This window comes from Platalea leucorodia (genome assembly GCF_965183815.1).
Source record: "Platalea leucorodia genome assembly, chromosome: 4".
NCBI classification, from domain to species: domain Eukaryota; kingdom Metazoa; phylum Chordata; class Aves; order Pelecaniformes; family Threskiornithidae; genus Platalea; species Platalea leucorodia.
The window spans coordinates 17,112,469-17,139,113 of record NC_138826.1 but is presented as its reverse complement, the minus strand read 5'-3'; the positions used below and the strand labels follow the sequence as shown (position 1 = coordinate 17,139,113).

The 26,645-nt window shown below is 55.1% G+C and overlaps 1 protein-coding gene across 1 annotated transcript; it reads left to right on the top strand.

Moving 5' to 3' along the window:
- Positions 1–2,097: 2,097 nt before the first annotated feature.
- CPN1 (carboxypeptidase N subunit 1) lies at positions 2,098–13,966 on the top strand (the record flags this gene model as incomplete). The annotated part of the gene is made up of 9 exons (XM_082308864.1): positions 2,098–2,320; positions 5,261–5,457; positions 6,137–6,292; positions 6,780–6,962; positions 8,490–8,601; positions 9,332–9,471; positions 9,776–9,875; positions 11,825–11,943; positions 13,835–13,966. The coding sequence occupies 9 exons, from the start codon at positions 2,098–2,100 to the stop codon at positions 13,964–13,966; spliced, it is 1,362 nt and encodes a 453-aa protein (XP_082164990.1).
- Positions 13,967–26,645: the final 12,679 nt, after the last annotated feature.

The following is a 26,645-nucleotide window of genomic DNA, read 5'->3' as shown; positions in this document are numbered from 1 at the left end:
ACCCGTGCTTGCCATGCCCTGCCACCACCTCAGCTACTTTTCCTTGCTTTCCTACAAGTGCTGCAAGAAGCTGACACCTCCAGCACCGTTTCTTGTTACCTGATTAAAGATGGGTGCAACGCCATTCCCACTCCTGAATGTGTGTTGCTCTGAGACTTAGTGACAAGCAGGGACGTGGAGGGATGGAGCTTAACTGGGAGAAGGTATTAATGTGGTTACTATCTTTACATATGTATAACTTTTTTTTTCTGGTCATGTCTTCAAAAACCAGGCCTTTTACACCCCCTTTTTTTTTTTTTAAAGGGGCCATACTTGAGAGGAGGACACTGTGCAGATGGGGCAGGAGACCAAGAAGGCACAGGGACAAGGAGAGAAAGGACCAGTATGGTGGAGCTGGGGCAGAAGAAAGTTGGAAGTGGGAAAGTCTGAGTAAGCCAAGCCAGGAGCAGACAGGCTGTGTGCTTTGCCCACCAGCCTGCACTGTTTGCGTTAGAGGTTATAAACGGGGGTCCTTGGGTTTACCACTGTTCTTCCTGAGGAACTGAGGCAGAAAGGCAGTCAGCAACCCAAGTGCACGTGGAGGACAGGTAAGAAAGCAGTGGTGCAGGGCAGCGCTGGTAGAGGATGTTTTGCTGGGGGAAGAGGCAGCTAGAGCAACCCTTGTCACAGGGGTTAGAGCAATGCACTGTGGATCCACCTCAAGGTTGAAGGGAAGGCAGATGTTTAGCATGGCTCTGAGTATTCTGAGAAGCTCATTGCTGATGGCAGGAGGAGCTCCTTTCCCGGGTGGCCTGGACAGAGCAGTATGGCGTGCTCATGTTAGCAAAGGGAGCCTTTCTCCTGACATGCCCAGGTGTGATGGTAAGCCTTTCAGCTGTTTGTCCTCACATTTGGGCTCTGTGTCAGGGATGTCCTAATAATGATCTCTGTCAGAACCACTAAGCTGATAGGGTTTTAGCCTGCAAACCAGGGCTGCCTCCCGCAGCTGTGCCCGTCCGTGGGCAGAGCACAGGGACCCTCAGGTGACTGATGCCCACTGGGGCAAGGGTGTACATGGCAGAGGGGTGGAGAGAAACCAGCTTTCCCCAATTCCAGAAACGGTCTGCAACTCTGTCTATTAACAGACAGCAGGGCATTTTCATCTGCCTTTAGGCTGTTGAGCTCTCTTCTGCTGCCAGTTGTCCGGTGCCTGTCAGAGATCATTATCGTGCCTACTTCCAGTGCACAGCAGAGCGATACCAGACCCCTGAGCAGAGCTCTGCTTGCTGGTACCTGCTCAGCAGACAGCTCCTGCATCAGACCCCACGTTGCCCTGTCCTCCCCCTGCGACTTCCCAGCTGGGCTGCTCGGGCAGGCAGCTGCGGGGAGGGCGGCGCGGTCCCCGGCTCTGTTTATCCCGGGAGCAGCGGGACGGCCGGGGGAGCAGGGCCGGGGGCAGAGGGGCCGGCAGACCCGCAGAGCCTGCGGCGATGTCTCCCTCTGCTTCCCCAGGAGGTGGGGCAGGAGAGCAGGCGCGGCTCCGAGCCGGCGGCCGGGCCCCGGGGGGGAGCGGCGGGAGCTGCCCGCGGCGGGCAGGCAGGGGCCGGGCAGGGCTGCGGCAGCCGTGCGGGCACCGGGGCCGCCCTGGCGCCGTCCGCACCCCGCTCGGCTCTCGCCCCGCGGAAGGGCTCGGCGACGGGCATCCCCCCGCCCGCCGCCCCCTCCCCTCTCCTCTCCCCCGCCCCGCCGCTCGCCGTGCGCTTGGCAGCCCCGACGCCCTCCGCAGCCAGTTTTCCAGCCCTGCGCTTCTTCTGCAGTGGCAGCCAGTGGCTGCGGGGGCCTGTTTACTGTCCGGTTAATAAGTGAGCTGGAGCGGGGGGAAACTTCTCCGACGGCGGAGAGCGGGCTCGCCGGCGGCCGCGGCGGGCGGGCGGGCGGGGGGAGCATTCCTGCCCCGCGGGGCCCCGGCGCGCCCCGCTCCCGCCGCCCCCCGCCCGCAGGTGCAGGGGGCTGGCACTCGGAAACTGGAAAGAGCTGGTTGGAGTTTGCACTTTAAGCTCCCGGCAGGGAGGGAGCCGGGGGCTCGGAGCTGGTCTGGGCGCCCGGCGCCGCGGGAGGATGGCTCGGTGGCTGCGGCCCCTCGCGGGAGCCCTGCTCCTGCTGGAGGTGGCGGCCGCCCTCAGCTTTCTCCACCATCGCTACGAGGAGATGGTGCAGGCCCTGTTCCGCGTGCAGAGCCAGTGCCCCTACGTCACCCGCATCTACAGCATCGGCCGCAGCGTCGAGGGCCGTCACCTCTACGTGCTGGAGTTCAGCGACTACCCGGGCATCCACGAGCCCCGTAAGTACGGGGGGACGGGGATGGCGGTTCGGAGAGGATGGGCTTCGTCGCCACGCTCCCTGCCACACGGCGCCGTCTGGGCGTGGGGTAGGGGTATCTCCCCTTCCAGGCAGGACTCCCAGAGGTGCCTTGGTGTCCGGCGGTGCCGGCTCCGGCAGGGACCCCACAGCCAGCCCAGGGACGAGCACGCAAAACCCGCACGCGCACGCCGTGCTCGCGTGAGCTGCGGCGTGGCCCAGGTGCGTACTTTGGCCGGAGCTCTGATTTTTCAGTGCAGGCTAATGCGAGACCCCGGGCCAGTCCAGCCCAGCACCCCACCTGTGCTGCCACCCTCGCCCTGCCGAAACAGTGTTGTGTGTGCAGGGAAAGGGAGCACCCACCCTTCACCCTTCGCTGCTGGATAGTGGCAGGAGGGAAGAGTTCAGCTCTTCCTCCTCCAGACCCCAAAGCAAGGGGGGCAGTGAGCAAGGGACCCCAGCAGAGCAGGCGCTGGGCTCCTGCAGCCCCGCTGGCCCCGTGGGCTGTGCAGCCCCTGACAGGGAGGTCTCGGGGATCTCTACCTGCTGCCACGTGGCCTGCGGAGCCTTGGCAGCAATGGCTCCTTGAGCTGCTGCCTCTGCGGCGTGGAGACGCTGCCAAGCCAGACCTTGCTGGCAGCAAGGGGGCTGAGGGGACGAGACGGCTCTCCGGGCTGGGGACGTGCACACAGGGCTCCCTCGCTTCCCCGCCTTGTGCCCCTGGGCCACAGATGCAGACAGGGCTCTGCCTGCTTTTTGCAGGATCTTTTGCCTTTTCAAATCCTGGCTGATGTGGTTAAACGCAGGGGCTGACAAGTCCGGGCAGCCCAGTCACATGGAAAACTGCCAGGAGCACTGCAGGGGTGAGAGGGACCCACACCAGCACCCCTGCAGCAGAACAGCCCCCCCAAATCCCTCGGCACCCCACACCTGGTGGTGGCTCGCCCAAGGACATGCTGCACCAGGTGCAGAGCCGCTGTGGGGCACGCTGCTCCCCTCCTGCAGCCCAGAGCACCACATTCAGGGGTGTCGGGAAGTGGGATGGGAGGCTTCCCCTACCCTGACCGCCTCTGTGCCAGCCCCATTCGGTACAGGGAAAGCCGCACAGCGCTGAGGACACCTTGGGCACCTCCAGAGCACATCAGGGGCTGATTCAAAGCAAGGAGTGAGCAGAGGGCACTGGCAATGCGCCACTGGATTTTAGACTTGCAGAACCACCGGAGAGCAGCTGAAAGGGCCGTAGGAGGTGACCAATATCTCCCCTGCCCCAGGCGGGCGTCATAGACCTGTGGCCCTGCTTGTAGCATGGGCCACCCTCAAGCTGGCACTTTCAGCTCATAGCATGAGGACTTTGGGAATCTGCGGACTCCCTTGAAGGCCATGGAAAGTAAGTCTGAAAAGCCAGGCTAGAGTTAGTGGGCTTACATGCAGTAATTAGGGCTTATGTGTCCACATGGATAATGTTTAGGGGCCTGACAAGTCCTGCTGCAGACTCGAACAAAGCAGAAAAGGCGAATCCCTGCTGAGACCTTATTTTTTGAAATAAAGGCTGCACATATCTCCAGGACATTTTTATAGTTTTTATAACTGGATTACCTAATTAAATGAGTTCTCATGTCTCCTGAAATCTAACCAGGTCAAAACATGTTGCCCACCCATGGTGTCCTGCGCTGAGGCACAGTAATCAAAATATATGGAAAAGCAAAATCTTTTGCCAAAATTAGAATTTTTTTAAGAATCTGTCTTCAGCATGCCCAGGTGCAATGTCTGCACCCCACACGGCAAAGGTGTGGGGCATTTTGGAAGCAGCAGATGTGTGACATGTGGGGCTGCAGTGCCTTTTGCCCCAGGGATCCTCGTGACACCGTGTGTGGCAGCAGGGCTGCGTGCTGCCACTGCGAGTCTGATTGCTGCTGGTGGCTGGAAAACTCATGATGCAATGGGAGCTCTGGCAACCTGGCATTTGTAATGACACCCTGTTTTGTCCTGACCCTTTCATGTGAAAGTTGGGCTTCCCTTTTAACTGGATTCCCCTGGTGTCTCTCATCCTACCAGTGCTGACTCCAGCCTGCAATGGGACATTTATTCTCTCACAAGTAACCACTTTAAAAGCCCCTCTGGGAAAGCGCAACCTGTCCTTCACGTGTGCTGCCTCTCCTTCAGCAAAGCAGCGAGTCCTGCTCCAGGCACTGTCTGCCTGCAGTCTGTAAATCTGTATTTTGAGACCTCATTTTAGAAAAGTCAGTGACAAGACACCTTTTTGCTTATACTGGAGCTGCCCAAGGGACAGTTTGATCCGTATTCAACTAAGCCACTGAGGGTTTTTCCAGGCTGACAAGGAGCAGCCAGAGGCGACTGTGCCCTTCCAGTGAAAGAGCACAGCTCGCCCCAAGCCAGGGATTGATTTTTGTCCTGCAGAGTAATGAAAAGCTCCTTAAAGCATGCAGAGCCAGGAATGTGCCATGCTGGTGAGAGGCACTGAGAGCAAACTGCGAAGGGCAGAGGTGGAATAAATGGCCTGTCCCCTCCACTGCCACCCACCGCAGAGCTGGGAGGTCCTGGCACCATGGGGCTCAGGGGGGCAGCAATCCTGCCAGTGCTCCCCGGTCCCTCTGTGCTGCCTCTCCCCAGCCTGAGACCAAACCACTTGCAAATACGTCTGCTTGTGCGCTCCGAAGGCGAGCAGCAACCCGGTGGAGAGCCTGGGCTGCTCCCAGGGATGCTGTGGCAAAACGGAGGGGAGCCCATGTGAGAACTGTGCCACTCTCCCTCACCAAGGTTTGCATTTTCCAAGGGAAAGGGCCATTTCACACCATTTATTGGGGGTCCCTTGGGCTTGCCCAGGCTCCCTGCAGTAGGAATTGGCTCTTGCCCCTCCCTGTCCCAGCCCCAGCTGATGGTGTCACTCTCTTGCTCTTTCCAGTGGAGCCAGAGTTCAAGTATGTGGGGAACATGCATGGGAACGAGGTGCTGGGCCGTGAGCTGCTGCTGCAGCTCTCTGAGTTCCTGTGTGAGGAGTACCGCCGGGGCAACGAGCGGATCACCCGCCTCATCCACGACACACGCATCCACATCATGCCCTCCATGAACCCCGACGGGTACGAAGTGGCTGCCAAGCAGGTACCAGGCAGTGATCGCCTCCTCCAGCCGGGTAGGGGCAGAAAGCCCTTCAAATCCCTGTGGGATCCCCTTTACCGCGCCTGTGGGGAAGGGGCATCTTTCCTCTCCATGCCCTGCCGAATTTGCCCCCCTCAACCCATGTTGCTGCTCCTCACCTCCCATGCCAAGGGCTCACGCTGTGTATCCTGCCCCAGGTGGCCCGGGCAGGTGATGGAGGGGGCTTCCTACACCTGCCTTACCCTCCCCAGAAGTTATTTGCCACAGGAGGGTCACTGCAAATCCTCTGCCCCAGGCTGGGGAAGTGGCAGCTGAATGCTACTGTCATGAGCAGACAGGGACACAAGGGATGGGGCAGGGGGGAAGTCCTCTAGTCCCCCCCACAAAAGCTCACCCATTCTGTTGTACCACTAGACCTCAGGGAGATATTTTATTCATGGCTCTTTCAGTTGAGACAAATTGTTTATTTGGCTCGTGCCTTTCTCTGTGAAGCTGGAAAACGAAGATATTGTTATTGACTTTCCCTGTCAGTACCAATACTCTTTATTCTCCTGCCAGCAATAACATGTTGCAACTCAAAGGCACCAAAGCACCATTAGGACGGCCAGTCCCTGCCGCTCTGACACCCAGCCTGCCTGCACCCACCCTGTACTCACCCCTGTGATGCACCTTTGCCCCGCAGGGCCCGGACAGCAACGGGTACTTGACAGGGAGGAACAACGCCAATGGAGTAGACTTAAACCGCAACTTCCCTGACCTCAACACGTTCATGTACTACAGCGGGGAAATCAGTGGGCCAAATCACCACATCCCACTGCCCGACAACTGGAAAAGCCAGGTACTGCTCTGGGGTGCTGCAAGGGCTACGGCATCCTCTTAGAGAGGCTCAGCACCCAAGCAAATATACTGTCCTTTGGCTTGCACAGTGCTTGTCTCCTTCCCCGTGCCTCCTGCGTGCGGAGAAATGATGTAATCCTGCCCTGTGTCACAGCTGGCACCTCTGCCAGGAGGAGAGGTGGCATCGTGGCCAGCTTGGGGAGGAGGTTGCAATGCACAGGGCAGAGGAGGTGGCACGTGCTGGCTAATGTGTGTGCCTTGGGTTTTGGGGCTGTGCTGGGAGAGCTGTAGCAGGGTGTGCGCTGGAGGAGCCAGCTCTGTGCACCAGGGCGGGTGGTGGAGAGCGGAGGAAGCTGCAAGGGCCGAAGCAGGCAAATCGCAGGGCAGGGTCTGATGTGACTGATCATGCCACAGCCTGGCGTGGAGCAGCAGCTGGCCCAGAGGTGGCTGAGCTCTTCTCCCTGTCCCCGGCCCTCTTCTCTTCACAGGTGGAGCCAGAGACATTGGCTGTGATCCAGTGGATCAGCAGCTACAACTTTGTGCTCTCAGCCAATCTGCACGGTGGAGCGGTGGTGGCAAATTACCCCTATGACAAGTCTCAGGACCAGCGGTTCAGGAGCCACCGGCGCACAGTCAACACACCTACCCCAGACGACAAGTTGTTTCAGAAGGTGAGCACGGCCCAGGCAGGTGAGGGCATTCCTGCAGCCCTGGCAGTGTGCAGCGTGCGTGAGCTGGCTGGGAGTCTCTGGGTCACTGCCTCATGCAGGAGCTGAGCCAGGAAACATGTTGGAAATAACGGTTAGCAGACTACGGTGTTTCTGCCAGCCGCTGGCTCGTGAGCCAGGTCAGGGCAGTCCTACTGTGAGCCAGTCCCACCACATGGACACACCAGTCTTAACCCTCGGGAGTCCATTCCTCGTCCATGCCGTGCTTGGGTTCCCCATAACCCCAGTATCACCAGCGGCTTTAGTACTACCCTGCTCTTCCAGAGCTGGAGCCTGCCCCCAGCTTTGCTTTGCCACTGTAGCACGTATATGGGGGTTTTTCCTAGAAAGGTGGCAGGGTCTGGCTGGGGGTCTGCTGAGAGCAGGGTAAGGGAGGTGGGTGCCCAGCAGGGGCTTGCGGATGGCAAAGAATAAGGAATACAACAAAAAGAGCACCAGGAGCATAGGCAGACATCAGGGAATGTGTGCTGCTGATCCTGCTAGCGCTAGCTGAAGCCTGTGGTTTTTCTCCATTGTTAAAATGTCCCAGAAAGCAGTGCCTTCAGTCACTGCTTCCATTAGGAAATAACCAGCACAAGAAAAAGCAAGTCTGCGTTAGAACAGTTAATGAGAAAAATAAGTCTGAGCTGGAGTTCAGCCTTCTCTGGAAGCAGAGGCTGTGCAGGGGCTTGCCAGGACCTGCTGGGATCAGGGGTGTGCTCGGACCCAGACGTAGAGAGGCTGCAGTCTGGGGCGTAGCTAATGATACCCACATAGCCTCAGAAATCAGAAATGTAGTGAAGTAACTGTTTTCCTGCTGACAGAACGAGATTACACCAGCATCTGAACCATAATACAAGGGTATAGAGTTTGCATTAGAAAATGCAAACAACAGTCTCTCTTAAACTGTCTTACACAAAGGACAGGCTTTGGATGCAGTGTCCCAATTTCAGTCCTGCCTTCATGTCTAAAAATAAGCAGTAATCTTAATAAGGGCAATAAAGAAGTGGTTGCCAGAACCAGAAGTTGCCCAAACTCTTTCCTAATACGAATTCCCCTGATATATATGGTATTTGCATCAGGACTGATACTGGTTAGTTTTCCTCACATATCGTCTCCCCCTGTTAGTGCCATTTGCTGTGTGTGGGCCAGCGCTGATGGGGCTGGGTGCCCCTGTGTGGGCCTGGTGCCCTCCACTCCCCCTCATCTCAGCGGGAGCAGGGCAGGAGCCACCTGTGCCATCAGCAAGCCTCCAGCTTGCCAGATTTCTGCTCTTCCTCCTCCGCCTTCATCTGCCTACGTTTTGTAGAGGTCCTGGCCACTTCGTGTTGTATTTCATGGCAGTAAAATGCAGGAGCTGTCTCCTGTCTGACTTCCCTCCCACACTCCCCAGTGAAGCCTGTGCAGGAGGGGGGATGTTTCATGCAGAGCCAGGCAGGGTCCGCAGCCGCACGGTGCTGGAGCGGTGACCGATGGCTGCTCTCTTTCTAGCTGGCCAAGACCTACTCATACGCCCACAGCTGGATGCACCGTGGCTGGAACTGCGGAGACTACTTTGCCGATGGCATCACGAATGGGGCATCCTGGTACTCGCTCAGCAAAGGTAAGGGCTGGGCAGGCGAGCACCACCGCAGCAAGGTGTTGAGCTGAAGAGAGGTGAAGGGATAGATGAGAAACCTCAGGACAGGATGGGCTGGGGAGGGGCTGTGGCAATAGCACTGTGCCTATTACTAGACACCATGCTGGTGTCTGCATCTCAGACTGGGAAATGGCTTGGGAACACTGGAAATGGCTTAGGAAAGAGCCACAGAAGTAGCCAAGGTCTGCAGAGACCTGCTGTGTGCTGCTCGACAAAGGAAGCATTAATCTGTTAGTGTATTTGAAAATGCTACAGCATAACTCCATCGAGACCCAAAACTGTGACCAAAGGGAAGACATTTCTCATATAGCTGCTGGCTTCTGAAAAATCTGATTAAAAAAGGCATAATGAAGAAACTGAAAATCAGCGGATTAGACTAGAAAAAAGATCGGAGAGCAACTGGAAAGGGACATACAGCCCCTGCGATACCAAACCTTCCTGAACTTCTGAAGGCAGAGTGGTGAATGATCCGGCTGAAGGAGGGAGTTGGGCAGCCACGTGGGGAGGGGGCTGCACAGGCAAAGAAGGCTCTAGTCGCGCTGGATGGAGGGAGGAGGCTGCACCTGTGGAGCAAAGAGGAAGAGCAAGACAGTTCTGGTAGAAGATAGACACGGGCCAGGATGCCTCAGACACGGGAGCAGGGAGGGAAGGGGGCTTTGCATTCCTCTGGCCACAGGCTCTTCCTCTCTTCCAGGCATGCAGGACTTCAACTACCTCTACACTAACTGCTTTGAAATCACCCTGGAGCTGAGCTGCAATAAGTTCCCCCCTGAGGAGGACCTGGAGCGGCAGTGGATGGCCAACCGGGAGGCCCTTGTTGCTTTCATTGAAGAGGTAAGGGGGCAGTCCTGGGACCTACAACCTTCTCCTGCAGGCCCCCATGGGCCCTGATGGTAGGGGACCAGTAGGCACTAGGAGGTGGAAGGGAAGTGGTCATGGAGCTCGCTGGGTGCTCTGGTTGGTGGTCTTTGGGGATGCTGTTGTGTCCTAGACTGGCTCTGCTGGGGAGAACCAGGAGAGCCAAGGGTATGGGGAAAGGCAGGGTTGTCCCCAGACCTCTGCCCTCTTCCAGTGCTTAGCAATACCCTCTTGAGCAAAGGAGGGTCCTTGACCCAGCAGTCTGTCTCCCTCCCTGCAGGTTCACCAGGGCATCAAAGGGATGGTGTCAGATGAGAACAACAACGGCATTGCAGGAGCAGTGATTTCTGTCCAGGGAATCAGCCATGACATCACCTCCGGTGGGTTGTCGGTGCCCTTGCATGCTGTCCCTTTTGTATACGGCCTCTCATAGGCTATCTGAGTATGTGGGAGGAGGTTAGCAGGCGAGGCTATAATATGTGTGGCCAGCATGGTTTGCTTCCCAAAAACACTACCTGTGAGAAATGTGCCTGTGCATCCTGGACCAGGGAGGGCTTAGGAAAGAAAGAGGTGAGAACTGGAATGCAAACCTTATTGTAAAGGTCTTCAGAAAGTCAGCTCCTGTTTTATCTGAGAGAGAGAAGAAAATACATTTGTATATAACAAAAGACAAGATTGAGGGAATAATCTACTCAAGCATCTAAGTATCTACACAGAGCTGAAATAGCTGATAGCAAAGGACACAGCAGCAGAACAAGATGAAAGACTGAAAGTTCAAGCCAGACGAATTTAGAATGAGAATGAAATGCCACTTTAGTTTATCCAAGTTGTGGTGGTTTCTCCTTTGCTCACTGATTTTAACCTCCTTTTCATAAACACCCTTCTCTAACCGGACCAGACATTACAGACTGGCTGCAGAAAATAACCGATATTCCAGCTCTTCAGAGGTCAGACAATGAAATCATTAAAACTCCTTCTGGATGTAGGTCTGTGACTCAGTAACACTCTAATATTTGGCACTTACTATGCCAACCTGCATAGGAAAGGGGAACGTGCAAGAGATCACAGAACCGCAGAGGTGCTGGCTGCAAAGGGCCCTCTGGGGTCTCCTGTCCAACCTCCTGCTTGGAGCAGGATTGTCCCCAACATTGGCTCTGATCAGCCACTGCTCCCTCCAGCTGATTCTCACTGACCCCCAAGGACGGAGATTTCACAGCCTCTCTGCTGTCCTGTGCCAGGGATGCACCACCTTTGAGGTGAAGCTGTGCTCCCTGATCCACCCAGAAGCTCCCAAGCTGCCGTCTGTGGCTGCTGCCCCTCCTCGTATTGCCTGGCACTGCTCAGAGGAGTTTGGCCCCATCACCTTTGTAGCTGCCCTTCAAGTAGCTGCTGGGTGTGAGCAGATCCCCCTGCGCCTCCTCCCAGCCACGCTGAGCCCGCCTGGCTCCCCCAGCTCTCGTTGAGGGGCCTGAGTTCTCCCTGTGGGTCAGGAGCTCTGGTTCTTCCACATCTCTCTTGATCTGGGGGCACCAAAACTGGACACAGTAGCCAAGTGCAGCCTCTCTGGGACTGAACAGAGGGAGAAAATTGTTCCCTTTGACCTGCCGGCCACCCTCCCTGTTTTCCCTTGGAAGCCCCTGACTCATGCGAGTCTCACTCATACCAATTACCTTCACCTAAGCCTAAATAACACAGGCTGCCTGTAATGATTACTCGAATTTGCAATACCCATCCAGTTCCATAGGTGGGAATATACTCAAATTGTCAAAGTAATCCATAATGTGCTGCTGCCTCACTGTTGGCCAGCCCCTGTCCCTAACAACACCACTACACAGTCTGTCAAAGTGCTCCTCGGGCTTCCTTATGCAGGGAGAATCAGGGAGCAGCTGAGCTGATGAGCAATTAAAACCCTGCTGATAACCCAAATATGGCAAAATTGTGTATGACAGGAATTAGAGATTGCGTTATACATAAGGAGTCAGGCTGGAGCTGTGATTGCCCTTAGGTCTGCTGCCATCTGACTGGCAAGCACTCAGATTTGCAGCCTCCCTGCACAGGAACAGCCAACACTGCTGTGCCATCCCCTTTCATTTGGTGTTTACTTGCAGACTGACCTCTACCCTGTGGCACTAATGAGACATCACTTGCAGTCTACCAGTGTGAATCCAGCCTTGTGGTAGCCAGCAGATTTGGAAGGAAGGCCAAAAATTGCCTGGGTTTTGAAGGCTACACACCCTCGAGGAAGTACACTTGGCAAGACCTACTGGAATATCTTTTGCTCTGCTCCCTGTGCATCCTGAGTGCTTTCTCTCCCCACCTTGTGTTCCAGGTGATATGGGGGATTATTTCCGGCTGCTGCTGCCTGGCACTTACACTGTCACAGCCTCTGCAGAGGGGTACCAGCCCCAGACGGTGACAACAACAGTGGGCCCAGCTGCACCTTCACTGGTGAGTCAGGCTGCATAGTCACGAGGGTGTCTCAAAATGTCTTCGCCCTAGGGAGAAAGAAACGCAGCGGGGGATGTCTAGTGAGCAGTAGAGAAAGGAGATGGGATGTAGAGCATTGCCAGTGGCTACAAGCTGTCTGCTTTGGCAGACACAGGGCTCCCCGCAGCTCACAGAGAGGGACAGGTTGAAGGCAATGCCATGTGCCTCTCAATTCCTTACTGAGTGCTCGCAGCTGCACTGGGCTGCTGTGCCAGCTCCTGTGTCTGTCTGCCTCCTGGCTGTGGGGAGAGCCCCTGGCTGGCTGGGGCTGCTGCTGTTCAGGTCTCCCTCCATCCTCCCCACTCTCCAGGACGTGATGATGTGGAGACAGCATCCATTCCCTGAGGCTCTGTTACCCCCTGGCTCTGTGGGTTTCAGTGCTCTGCTATCATCTGCATCCTGCCTGGGACCAAACACATTATCAGACTCATAGCAAGATGCTGAAGTCTGTCTTTCTTTCTGCTGAAAGCACCCAAGACAGATGGGAACTGGGTGCCAACAAAGAACAGCCAAGCACCTTTGGGAGCTGAAGTGCTCTTGACACCAGTGTGGCCCCTACAGCACCTTTCTGAGGGCAGACTGGACAACTGGAACTTGGTTATAAAAACAGTGGGTGGTGATTCCTGCCCCTGCCGTTGCCTTGTGAACATGGTGGGGCCGCAGATGCAGCCTCCTCTAAGGGCCGGCAAGAACCCCCTGGCTGTGGCATCCTGGCACATAATTTGCTTCACTGCATGTACACTGGTCTGGCTCTGCCGTAAATACACTGCAGTGGTTCTCCCACCCTCTGTCTCTTCATCCCACCCTACCCATCCTCTGAAGTTCTTCCAGAGCTGCCCTTTTCTCAGGATTAGAAACCTTCTAATTTTCATCCTAAATTTATTTATGGTCAGTTTATTTCTATTTGTTCTTATGCCAATGTTGTGCTTTAAATAGCTCCTCTTCTTCCTTGGTATTTATTCCCTGATGTATTTATAGAGAGCTGTCAAGCCCAGTCCTAGCCTTTGTTTTGCTAGGTTAAGCACCCAGTTCTTTGGCTTTCCTTTTTAAAATAGATTTTCCTTTTACCCTGTTACTGTAGAAGACTGATTTGTTCCTCAATGGTCTGATTTTTGCAGATCTTCCCTCACAGCAGCCCTCCTGTCCCCGTTTCTCTCTCCCCCTGCAGCACCTCCCATACCCACCGTTCACCCCATCCCTCCCCCAGGAAGCCCACACAGCCCCATTCCAGTTTCACCTTTCTGTATGGCCTCCCCATTCCCCGTTTATCTGATGCTGTGTCCTGCATGCTCCTTGTCCCCTTCTCCCTCTTGTGCCTGCTTGCATGGCTGTAGTGGATGGAGGTTTCTTTTCTGGATTTTTTTTGCCTGGATCTACTGGAAGCACTGGTTGCTGAAAGACTGATTAAGCAGGGTTCAGCTAACGAGATGCAATTGAAAAAGGACTGTCTGTCCTAAACCATCCTGTGTATTAAATATTCACAGAGATGCAAAGCAATGCTATTTCTCTGCTCTCTGGTGAGAAAAGATGAAGAGCGAGCATAGCTCAGTCCCTTGCCTTTCACAGCTCATCTTCCAAACCATCCTAGGACATTGCATTGCCACAGGAGCAACTCTCTGCATAAGAAATGTAGCTGATTGTTGGTACAACATTTTCCACAGGAAAAAGAAATGTTTCCAGCTGATTTAAGAACTGAGTTCCCATTGTATCGTAACACTGGCTGAGGCCTCTTATTGCTTGTCTTGGCCCAAGAGTCAGCTTCGAAGGCTATCGGCAGAGGCAGGTCCTGCAGACCCCTGAGCCAGCAGAGTGCACACGCGGTGTTACACCGTTATTTTTGTTCTTTCTCCAGGTGCATTTCCAGCTCAAACAAGATGTGGTGAGGAAGCCCCCTGAGCGTAAAGCCTCAGGCACACGCACGAACAGCAGAGCCCTTCAGAAGAAGGTAGTGCCAAGAGCCACCCGCCGGGGGACCCAAAGATGAGGACAGCTCACTTGGCTGAGAGCTGGGGGAAGCCATTTATACGAGGCCTGGCTGATGACTCCAGCCAGTGAACTTTCCAACAGTCCAGCATGAAACTAGCCCAAATTATTAGGTTATTAAACGAGGAAGTATTTAATCCCTGAGCAAATTGTGAAGTCATTCACAACAAAGTGTGCCTGGACTGTGGTTCCCTGGGCAGTATGTCTGTAGCTGCTGAGCTCTTCTCCTGCACTCACTCCATCTCGGAGAATTCTGCTCCCTTTACCCCTGGACTCAGTTGCTACAGCCCACGTGAGATGCCCAGACACCAGTGCATACCAGGGAGAATTAATCCAGGCCTTGGTCTTTGACTGCTGCACCCACAAGCTGGGCACGTGAATCCTGGCACTAGTCCTCTGGGTGCAAGTACCATGCTTCTCCCTCAGGTAAGGACAGTTGCTGCCTGTAGACCCTGAAGTTAGGGGGAGGTCAGTTTTAAAACAGTCAGTGATGTGGCCAGCTCTGAACACAGTTTGTCCCACGTGTAGCACAGCTGTGGCTGGTTGGCAACACCACAAGTAGGAATGCAGCACTGGGAGATGGTGGTCCAAGGTCATCTCCTGGCTGATATCACGTTTATCTTGATGTGCAGATGGGACTTTCTGGTAGCTGGTTTGGATTATTTGTAGTCAGACAGGCTGAAACAATACACGCTGGCAAAAGCCAAGGATTATCCCGCCTCCTTATGTCTTCAGACGCAAACCAGATGGCTCGCTGAAGGGTCTGATCTAGCCAACACAAACTATTAGTCTGAGCACAGGAGCAACTAGGTAAGGTCTGACAACTGGTGATGAGTAAGAGTGCAAGACAAGGTGATTTGATGTTCCTTTGAGACAAATACCCTGAACTTTGGTCCTGTCAATGTGCAACAGGGAAGTGCGGATGCTTGATGCCAGCAGTGTGCTGGGCCGGTACAGCACAAGCCATGCGAGTTGTAATTGGGTTAGGGAAGACATGATCCGTAGTTTGGTGAGGTGGGGTACTACAGGCTGGGCCTTAAAATGCTGCTTAGGCTGTGTGGGCAGGTTTGGAGTGGAAGCAAAAGTAGAAACAAAGCTGGTTATTTCAGTGGTAAAAATACCTTAAGCAGGCAATACTTTCTAGCATTCTTCATAGAAAATAAATAACTCCAGAGGGATAAACAGTCCCACCCATATGCCCCAGTGATTTCTTTTTCCTTGGCTGGTTATCCCAATCTCCCCCATACAGCCCTCCATTGCACTGGCTCTCTCCATGTCTCAAGCCTGTCCAAAAAGTGTCGCACAGACATCCCCTTGCTCCTCCTCTTTTGCAAACATGTCTTCATCTCTTGTGAGCAACCTCTACCACTCTACCGCATAGGCAATATTCAGGACTTCATCCCTCACCGTCACCTCCTCCTCTGTCTCTGCTACAAGACGCTAGTGGCATTTTCAGCCCTAGCAGCACACACACAGTCTGGTAGCTCTGCCTGCTAATAGAAGCTGTTTCTCTGTCATGCCTGTTCTTGGAAAGGCAAAGCAAACTGTCCCTCGCAGGGTATTTATATAGGCTATTGCAAAAAAGTGTCAAGAATGGTAGTGCACTTAACTATGGCTGTGAGTGATTTTGGTCTGCAGAGGCCAGCGTGGGCTGGAGACACTAGCCAGTTCCACATTTAGAATCAAAGCTGAATTCAGATTCTCTAATTTTTTATCTTCTGGTGGCGGAAGGAAGTGAAAAAGGATGGTGAGGCTGAGATGTTCAAACTCCTGTGTGGCTGTGTGGTTCAACACCTCTTCCCCTGGCCAAGCCTGGGAGCATCACTCCAGATGCTGGACCCTCCCGTTGGAAGCCACACATCAGTGCACATTCACCCAAAAGATTTCCTGGTGGATGTGCAGGCAGGATGAGGGAAGACACCCTGCATCCCACAGCCCAGACCCATGCAGCATGCAGAAGGGTCTGCTGTCAGGACCCATGGGCAGGAAGATATTGCTGCCCGCAGTCACAGCACTAGCTCAGCTGGCTGAGCTAACCGCTCACCTCTGAGGATGCGTATGAAGCCGAGAGCAAGCAAAGGGCTCCCAGGGAGCAGCCTTCACTTGGCTAATTCAGCTGGGCAGTCCCTGGACAGGGTGATGCTTAGCCTGCACAGAGCTGCCCGCGCCACCCGCATCCCAGCAGTGTCACAGGTCGCTTTGCTGAGCCTGCTGGCTGCAGGGTGCTCTCATGTTGCCCTCTTGTGGTCCTAGAAAGTGTAGGACCGTCTCAATTCCCCTTACTTTCCAGGGCACTGTCAGAGGACGGGAGATTTCTTCTCTAGAACAGGACAGCCAGCCCAGAAGGCCACGTCACTCATGCTCAGACGCTGCTGTGGGGTTGGCAGTGCAGAAGCAAAATTAGAGTCTCAGTTGCAAGCTTTTTTCCCCTACAAGAGGGTTCCTATGAGATACAACCTTCTGGAGGACTCTGTCTGGGCTGGGATTTGTCCAGCTCATTCTCCTCCCAGCTCTGAATATTTTTGTGTTGAACAGTTTGGTAAAGCTCCACTTGGCCATGGCCAAGCTCTCCACGTGAAAACATGGTTACAAAATGTTTCCGAGGCAGCACTCTCTTAAGCACGCCTCTCAAAGGCTTGCCATGAACTTAGCCCCCAGTGTTGCAAGAAGCGTGGGCTAAAAACAGCGCTAAACCTTTGGACGTAACAGCTGCAGCGCAGTGGTTTCACATTCTTTTGAGGCTCCAGTCAAGGCAAAAGCAGTTGACAGGTTTGTGTCAGAAAACACAGCAAACAGTCAATCCTCCCCATCCTCTCTGGGCCACTCATGGTTTTGTAGACCTCTTCCTCCACCCTATGTCCTTCTCCAAGCTGAAGAGTCCCAGCCTACGTGGTTATTCACTGTACAGTCTGGTCCCATACCTCTGAGCATCCTTTCTGCCTGCCTCCAAATCTTCTTTCATTCTCTTTTACCCTTTCTGAGATGAGGGGACCAGAACTGTATGCAGACACTGGAGAATCATGTAAGCAAAGTGAAGCCAGGCCCAGAAGAATGAACCAAAACCCTTGCAAGCAAGACCGTGAGGATCTTGGGATGAGCAGGAACCCCAGTGGGGAGGGCGGCTGGTACTCTGTGCATGCAATGCATGCTGGTTTCTGTGGCAGTGACCTGAAAGGTTGCAGGTGGGATCAGAACAACGAAAAAAGCTCACAACCTGTCTTGACAGGCAAGAACAGCAGAACTTTTGGGCTCAGAGGACAACATCTAAAACCTTGTGTCAGGGGCTGGCATCCATTCTTCAGCTCCAGCAAACCATATACAAGCAACTGTACCTGCAGGGAAGAGAGCACCCAGCTCCCTGTGCAGCTTCGGGCCCTCTGCCAACGGCATCGCACCGTGCCAGCAGTGTGGGTCCCCGCTTCAGGAGAGCAGACGGGGAGCCAGCGCCCAGCCTGTGCACGTACTGACACGACTCTGACAGCGGTGCGTGCGACGCGCTCTGCGCACCCTGCTCCTGGCTGGTGGCAAGCCAAGCTGGGATCTGGGTGGTTGCTATGGAGAAGTGTAGCTAAATGCACAAACAAGCGCCAAACTGCGATAACTGCTCTGGGGGCTGAGAGACTCGGGGCTTTACAGCGCGTTCCTGAGGGATGGCATCCCTTGGGGCATGGAGGCTTTTTTTGGCCTGCCAGGAAAACCAGCGCAGGACCTACTGTACTTGGTGTGCCTGACCCCTGTGTGATGCACAAACTGGCCCTCCCTGTCACATGTGGGGAGTTTTTTTATTTGTTTTTCTCCATCTTGGTGCTTTGCTGTGATCTTACAGTGTATCTAAGCAGCTGAAGCCAGCTCCTAGCAGCAAAACTGAGACTGCAGCAGATGGACAGGGTAGACCCACTCGTCAGCTGCTGCCAAAGCTCAAGCCCACAAGGCAGCAAGAGACTCCCAGGAGAAGGCAACAGCGGGGACGGGGAGCCGCGGCGCTGCTCATGTCTGCGAGGCGGCAGCGCTTTGTAGGGAAGAAGTCGAAGAGTGTTTGCACAGGCAGGTGCCCGTCCTGCTCCGCGCCGGGCTCCTGGGTGCTCTGTCGGCACCCTGGCACGGGGTGCATGGCGCGCAGGGGCTGTGGCCCAGCCCGGCGGCTACGGGGTGGCGGCACCCCACGTCCCCACGCCGGTCACCCCACGCTGGGAAGTGTGTCCCACGTCGGGGTGTCCCCGTGGGCCGCCGGGGGGGGTGTCTCGAAGGCTGGGGCCGAGCGGTGCTGCCAAGGGGGATGTCCCCGTGTCACCCGGGGGTCCCGAGGCCTCCGGCTGCGGGCCAGGCCCCGCGGATCAGCTCCGGCCCGCCCCGCCCCGCCGGCCCTGGCCGCGGCCTCCCAGCGGCACCACGCCGGGCCCGCCGGGCCGGGCCGTGCCGAGGCAGCCGGGCGGCGGGGCGGGCCGCGGGGCCGGGCGGGGCCCTGCGAGGCCGGGCGGGCGCTGGGGGCCGGGCCGGCCGGGGCCCGGGCGGGGCTGGGCGGCCGCGGGGGGCGGAGGCGGGAGCGGGACCCGCAGGGTCGGAGCGGCCGCGGCGCCCGGAGCGGGCCGGGAGAAGGTAGGGACCCGCCGGAGCGGCCGGGGGGAGCCGGGCGCTCCCTGCCCCGCCGCCGCCTGGCCTGGCCGCTGCCCCGCCGGCCGCCCGCCTGCCTCCCCCCGCCCCTCGCGGCCGCCCGGCCTGCGCCTCCGCCGGGCCCCGGTGCGGCCCGGGCCCCCGCCTCAGCCCGCCGCCTCCCGCCCCGCCCGCCGCCTCCTGCCCTCGCAGCCCGCACCGGCACCCTCTCCCCCGCGCCGCCCCGCCGAGGCCGAGGCCCTGCCTGCCCCGGGGGCTGCCCTGCGCCGGGGGGCTGCCCTGGGCCGCGCTGGCCAGCGCGGGGGCGGCAGGCGCCCCTGGCGGGGGTGCTGCTGGCTCGGGTGGGTGCTGCTGGCTCGGGTGGGTGCTCTCCCCTCATGCCAACGGCCGGGCTGCGGCAGCGTGTGTCCCCCCAGCCCTGCGCGCCCGGCTGGGTGCTCGCTGCGCCCCGACGACTCCATCCCACGGTGCCCACGCTGCCCTGGGGGCACTTCGGGCACCTCGGCAGCGTGGAGCAGCTGTGCGGTGCGGCGGGAGCCGCCCGTCTACTCCCCGCATTGCATCCGTTGGGATTTTGGTCTCTTAAGCTGTGTCTGTGCAGCCAGTGGTAACTCGGGGCGGTCACGCACCAGGCAGGCATGCAGCGGGTGGTAGCTGGCGTTGGCTGGACAGCTTGTTGCAGGGGAGCACCTGGCCCTGTAGAAACTGTGCAGGCATCCAGAGCCTGGAGTGGTCCGGCACCGAGAGCCTGGAGCAGTGGCACTGGTGAAGGGTGGCACAGGTGGTTGCACACAGAGAGCAGAAGCTCCAGGCTGCAGCGCTGTGCCTTCTGGGGGTGCTCCTCTGAGAGCATCCACTCTGCTTGCACCAGCCTGGGGAGACAAACTCCCAAGAGCTGCCTCCCGTTCTGGCGCCGGCAAACGGAAATTTCTCTGTGTCGCTGCCAGCCTGACGCTGTCGCCTTGTACTTTACTAGAGATGAACTGGAGGTGCCTCCTCCAGTGGCCTCGCCAGGGGATGGAGGCTTGGCTCACCCTCAGCACCTCCTGAGAGGCTGCTGCTGCTCTTGTGCTGACCCTTTTGCTGACCCTGAGCGGTGCCTCAGCTGATCCTATCCTTGATGCAGTTTGGCCTCTGAGTTCAAACATGCTGCCATGCCTGGCATTTGAAGTACTCCCCCTGCCCCCCCGCCCCGTCCTTTCACATCTCGTTCGCCTCGCCATAGCACCTAGGAAGCCTCTGGTTGTGTCATAAGCATTAACATCTGCTTTGAGGTTTGTCATGTTTCTGTGACTTTCAGTTTCTTCTGAAAAGGCTCTCTCTCCAGTTGCCTCTGCCGTTCTCTCCTTTGCTTCCATTACGATTCTGTCTTTTCTTCTGCAAAAGGCCCGAAAGAGTTTGTAGATACATAATTTGCAGTTTTGCAGATGCTGTGCCAAATACAGCCTCTGTACTGTGCTACAAGACGTCACCATCATCCCCCTCATCTTGACTCACTCCTCTGGCTGCAAGTCGTGCTGGGCATTGTGTCTAAATGTGTCCTGCTTGTTTGCGAGGCCCTCCATAGCACCGGTAACGCCCACGTCTCTGTGCTGGTTTCTTCTGCTGTCCTGTTCTTGAAATCCTCTGCTCTGCCAAGGCCAAAGGTTTCAGTTCTCTCTCCAGCTCCTCAGCTTAGGATTAGCAGTCACATTAAAAACTAGTACGAACATATAATGATTTTAGAGAAACGTTAACTTAGTAATGGGACGGGAGGAACTGAGCAGTAGGAGAGGAAAGGAGTGACGCTCGGAGCCTTGCAGAGCACCGGCTCTGCTAGCCATCGTGGGAGGCGTGGCTGTGTGATGTCTCAGGGTTCAGCGTGCAGTTGAGGTGTCCCTGCAGTGACTGTTCAGATAGACTTTGTGACGGTGGTGATGTGAGCTTGGGTAGGACAACCTGAGTTGTGCTTGCCTTAGCACTTCACTGCCTTAACTGATAGTTTCCCCTCGACCTCCAGCAAAAGTATTTTTCTAATCACGTTCTAAGGATTGCTCAACACAGCTTTTACTTTGTCTTATCTTTAGAACCTTTCTGTTAGGAAATAAAATCTATTGCTTCCTTCTCGGGATCACCTAGGGGCTCTGAAAGGCAGAGGTTCACATGATGCGAGGTATCAGCAGAGTCCCTGCCGGGGATTTAGGTTCTTTTGAGATAACAAGCAGCGCAGAACAGGAGCAAAGGCAGGCAAAGAGCAAAGCTTCCAAGTCAAACTCAAGTAATTTTCAGATTTCTGGACTCCCTACCCAGCAACCCAAGCATCGTTATGGCTTCTGTCCAAAAGCCACCTTGAAAAATATTGTTCAGGGTGTAATGTCAAGTGCTCCAGTGTTGAGGGATGTCCCTGCAGCCCCAGTTCAACCTGTTTCAGATATGTACTCGAGGTGTAATGACTAATTTTGTAATCATATACTACTTACCCGCAGGAGCCCAGCCACAGGTACCGCACAGCAGAAGTGGTGCTGCTCTTGGGATTTTGTCTGTTCCTTATTCTAAGTTGTATCATTTTAGCCTGTCTGCAAAAATGGCAAGAGAGACAACGGGATGGCTCGGGGTGGGGGAAGACAGGACTCAGTAATGGGGTCTGTAAGGTGCATGCAGCTACTCCATAGAGAATTTGGGAAACTCTTGTCTCCTAAGCTGGTGTTCTGGCTTTTGCGTGCTTGGGTCCCCAGTGCCAGAGATTAAATATCCATCACAGTCTCCTTGCTCACATGTTGCGGCAAGGTGTTCTGCTTTGCATTAAAAATTGATGCTGTGCTCTAGTTCCCAGATGACTTTCCTTTGCTCGCCGCTTGGCCCAGCACGAGCTCCTCTTCCTTCCTCCCCAAGCTACGCTTACCCCACGCAAATGCCACCAGCCTGTCCTCAGCCACGTCCTGCAATGGAGCGGGTGAGAACGCTGTGACAGCCAGGGCCCAGCTGGAGGGAAGAAGTGGTTTGAATGACTTCTGTGGTACACGGCAGAGCTCCTGGGGCAAATACCCAAACTGTCACACATGTGCGGTGGGAGGCCAGAGGTTGCTCAAGCAGCCCTTGTCCTTAGCAGTCCTCGTTCTGGAGGGCTTGGTGATCCAACCTAAATGTAGTCATTTTAATGATTTTTTATATGTCAGGTCACAGACGAAGGAAAATAAGCTATTTCTTTTAAAGTGAGGAGATTCTTCTTCCGCCTGGAAGCCATATGGGGTTAGAAGATGGAGTGCATAAGAGGAGATCTCCTGTTTCCCATTTTCTGAAACTCGGCAAGGGGGCTCTTTGGGATCTGCTGGGACAAGCAGCATGTCTTAATGAGAGGCTGCAGCGGTCAGCGTTTCCCTGGTGGGAGAAGGCTCCTCTTTTCTGCACCATTCGGCGGGTTTTGCCCTGCTTGCTGCCTCGTCTGTTCTCTGGGTTTGTAGGGTCAGCTCTGCAGTTTGCCGGAGCCACATTCCCTGCATTGGCACTATCTCCAGCCGGGGCCCAGGCTTCCTGGCTCAACGGGGTATTGTTTATCCCACCCAGGAATGTGCAGGCGAGCAAGGACCTCAGGGAGCTTACAAAGCAACATGTTCTGCTCCGAGCAGGGGGAGTGACTGCGGGTGGCGGGGCAGCTCTGAAGGCTGGCGTGAGTGGTCAGGGTGTGCTGGTGTGCAGGCAATGTCCTACCCTTGAAGTGTAGATGAGGACTGTGCAGGCTGTGCGGATGCAGTGGGGTAAAGAGGAGGGAAGGAGGGCTGTCCAGATTTGGACACCACAGGTAAGGAGGAGGGAAGGAGGGCTGTCCAGATTTGGACACCACAGGGAGGAACAGAGGAAAAGAGTAGGGAAGATGCCTCAGCGTGTAGTTAGTAAGCTTGACACAATCGCGTGAGAAGCCAAGCAGCACTCTTGGTTTCCTCCCACTGCATGTTAGGTACCGATCCTGCAGCCTAGAGCGCAGCAAGAGATGCAGCAAATCTCTTACCAAAGCCAGACCTGGCAGCTGGAGAATGCACTGAATGGGGCTGAGGGGCATCTCTGTCTCTGGGGGTGGATTGTGTTTTTGGTGAACAGGCATTAAGCTGTAATGAGTGAGTGGAAGGAGGCGTCAAAAGGCATAGGTGAAATGCATGGCATTTTTCAATTTTAAGAAAAGATAACTGGCAAAATTTATTTAATGTTTTTAATATTTATTTATTTATTTATTTGTTCTGCATCCAACTTGGCTTTTGTACATTTCTAGGAATCTGACTCCTTCCTGGTCTACTGCCCAGGCAGGCTCTAAGGTTTTAAAGAGACTGAGACATCTGCTGCACAAGAATCCACTTGTCACTCTTGTGCAAACCAAGCATGCCTGTGGATGCCTGCACTGCATTTCTTGATCTCTTTGGTGATATGTTAGTTTCTTGGTTACAGTGCTGTAGTGCTGACCATAGCCAATTCTAACAGCACTGCCTCTTGAGTGAGAAGCTAAAAAGTGCTGTTTAGGGGGAAACAAGTGGTGATACCACCTGTGAAGTTTGATTTTCTTTCTGCTAAATTTGTGGCATCCGTCCGTTACTGCTTTTTATCTCATGATCTTGATCTGTGCTTTGGGTATACCACCAAATTAGCTGTCTGCAAACCCTTTGGGTCTCTCCTTTTACTAGGGCTATTAATGCTTTTTGTAATCAGCCTAAAATGATCTCTTCATGTTGCTGCCTTAGCTCTTAAGTGCTTGAAATCCTTGCTTCAGTGTCTTTCAGCAAAAACAGGGAAGACAGAACTGTTTCTAAGGTACAGAAATTCATCAGTGACTCGTTTGCTCACACTTACCATCAAAAAGATACAAAAAGGGCATTTATATCACCATCTTCAGTGGGTCTTCTTTCATCTAAGTGATGGCACTTTGAGCAAGTGCCTGACAATAATTTGGTGCTGGTGTGTCCAGTGTTTGAGAATTCTTACCCTGCCCGATTCCGTCTGCAAAAAGAGAGGAGGGATACAAGAAGTTGTCTGAGTTAGTAAATGCCTTGTCTTGGCTGCTGTGGCTTGATCCAGTCTGTGCTGAAGGTCTCAAAACAATATTGTAACAGAGTTAATAGCTATTATTTCATTCTGGTCCCTCCTTTCATCAGCCCACGCTGGACCAGACACGCTCCAGAGCTAATGGTGAAATGGGATAGGCAGTCTTCCATGGAGGTAATGTTAATGAGTGCTGAGCATGCATGCAGGCAGGCTGGGGGGAGTGATTAATGCTCTGGGAATCCACTCTCTGCCTTCCTGCACAATGCTGTTGTGTCAGGCCCGGAGCTTGGCACCAGGCGAGCTGCAGTCGGGCGCCAGGAACACGTTACCTAGTTTGTGCAGGATCAGGCAGCGAGACAGAGACAGCGTGTTCTCAGCACGGCGAGTTCGCTGCTGCGCTGCAGCTTCGTGCTTGCACAGTGAGGCTGTCTTTGGATGCGGGTTTGCTGCTAGGCGGGGGCAAGAATCCTGCAATTCGCAGTCCTGACCTCTGCCAGTGTGAAGTCCCAGTGTTTGCTCAGTTGTGGAGGAGCCCTCCCCTCCCTCCCCCTGGCAGGCAGGGATCGTCCATGCTTGAGGTGAGAGGGGATGGTGCTTGGCCTGCCGTCAGGAGCCGTGACTCACTGGGGATCGCAGGCGGAGCCCGGCTCTCCCTGCAGTCTGCTCTTCCTGCTGGAGCTTCTGCACAAGCTGCTGCTGGATGTTTATTTTCACCAGATCTAGGGTGGATCTGGGAGAAGCTCGGGTCCACCATTAAGCCTGAAGAGTTGGACTCAGTAAGTTTCCAGTCTGGAAGATGCTGGGAGGCTTCCTTCTCTAAGATGGGGGTTTGGAGAAAACGTTGGCAGGCAGCACTCCATGGAGTGAGACAAGGCCAAGATCCTGGAAAACATAGTATTTTGTGTTCAATTCATGTTATGGAGCAAGCAAACCCCACAAGACTGATTCACTGCTTTCGAATACAGGGGCATACTGTCTAGACTTAGATGGAATCAGGGAGTGATCCTGCTCTTCTTGGTACTGCTGAGGGAACATGAGCTTGTTCTGTTTCTTTTTTTGGCAGTTTCAGAAGTTTACTTCATGCTTTCTTACCTCATGGCCTGGCTCTCAGGGAACGCTTTTCACAGGAATATGTTAGTGCCCGTGTTTTATTATAACTGCAATTAGTATATACGTGGCGGAAAAATTGCACTCTTGCCTGCCCCTCTTGATCTTCTGTCTCATTGGAAAATGTTGTACATTTTAACAAATGAATCCCTAGAGCTGCAGGTGAGTTAAGGAAGTGACACTGCTGTTTTCAACGGCAGGATCTGAGCCCCGGGCAGTGGGAGGGCCGTATCCTCATCCCCAGTGACTGCAGCAAAGCCAGGTCTGAAGCACACATGCTGTAATCCTTGCACTCCTCAGCCCACTCTTACATTACACCTGTGACAGAAGAAATGCAAGAAATCTCACTGTACCATCATGTGCTCCTGGCGGAACTACCCTGAGGCAGCAATTATGCCTGCAATATTTTTCTTCCCCTTTGTCCGGTGCAGCTGTGGAGTTTGCATATTCAGAGTATGGCAAGGATTCCTAGGACCCTGAGCTCAGTCTGCAGCCTGTCTGCAGGGTGGAGGGCAGCCCCAGGTGCCTGCAAGGGGCTGCTCCTGCTGCGCCTGTCGCTGCTGCTTTCCTGTTCCCGTCAGAGCACGCCGCCGCACGTCCCAGCCACCCCACCTCAAACAGCGCAAGGCTCCTTCCTTGTCTTTAGTATTTCCAAGCTAATTGATGGCTCTTCCATCTTTTTCCCTGCTCCACATGGTCATGTTTTTAATACTGTTACTCCTTCTGCCTCAGTAGGTTCCTGCTACCCTGAATTGCAGCTCTTTGTGCTCTTGATTCACTCCAGTCCATTCATCTCTTTTTGGTGGCAAAGTGCTGTCGGCTGCTGGATATTGGGCTCTTTGTTTGTACAGCCAGCACAACGCTGGTGACAAAGGGACAGCCTGTGCCCCAAGGAGCCCACGTGCTACAGGGAAGGCAGTGGAGAGCAATAGGAGTGACGGAGACGGGACGGCAGAGGTGAGGGTGGCCGGGGGCCGGGGCGCAGCGTGCTGGCCGCAGCAGGGGCACGTCTGGGGGTGGGGAGGGACGTGCTGAGGAAGCTGTTCCTGACGAGTACAAACCCGCTTTGTTCCCAGGAGGTGAGTCGGACTGGATAAACAGAGCGGTCCCGTCAGCAGAAAGCCTTTCCCTGGCTGGATCCCCTGCTGGCACTCTCGCTGGAAGTTGGCTGCACCTCGTCAGCAGGGATGTTTTTCTCCTCCCTGTGTTAGCGTCCCCTCTTCCTGACTCTCTGGGGCTCAGGTGGGCCGCGCGCGGCTGTCGGGAGAAATGGGGGTCCTGGGGACCCTGTGTGTTTGCTCTTGGTGGTGGTGTGTGTCGTCACCGTGCTCTTTCTGCTGTTAGCTAGCCGGGACGGTTTGACAAGCCATGCTGAGTACGGGACGGGTATTGCCGGCTGGGCGGCGCTTGGAGGGTGACTGTTCACCGTGCACGTAGAGGTGCCTTGGGAGGGGAGGAGGTTGGGTTCCATTGCAGGGAAGTTGTGTCCGACCAGACGGAGCACGGACTCTGCCTGTGATGTGGGAGGAAAGCAGCCTGTGTCGGGGGGGCTGGTGGGAAGGATGCTGACGTCCCGGCATTGCAGAGGGCAGGGCTCTGAAACCACCTCTGAGAGGTGTCGGCAGTGCTGTGCTCTGCCCGTAATTGCAGTGGGACAGGAAGATGAAGGGAAGCACTGGTCTGAGGTGCAGATGTTGAGGAATAATCTTAGGGTTCCTGATTGCCTTGGACAGATGCACCTTTCAGTTCCCCTCCCGAGGGATCTGGGAAGAGGGAAAGGAGCAGCTGAAGCTGCAGGACTGCTGCTACCTTGGTGCGGTGTATTGCCTTGATGGTGAGGCTGCTTAATACAAAGCAAAGATGGTACAGGAAAGTGTCCTTGCTCAGCAGCTGCTTCCAGAGGAAGGGGGAATCCAGGACATAGCCCTTGCTGAGGACATCTTTGCCTGCCTTCA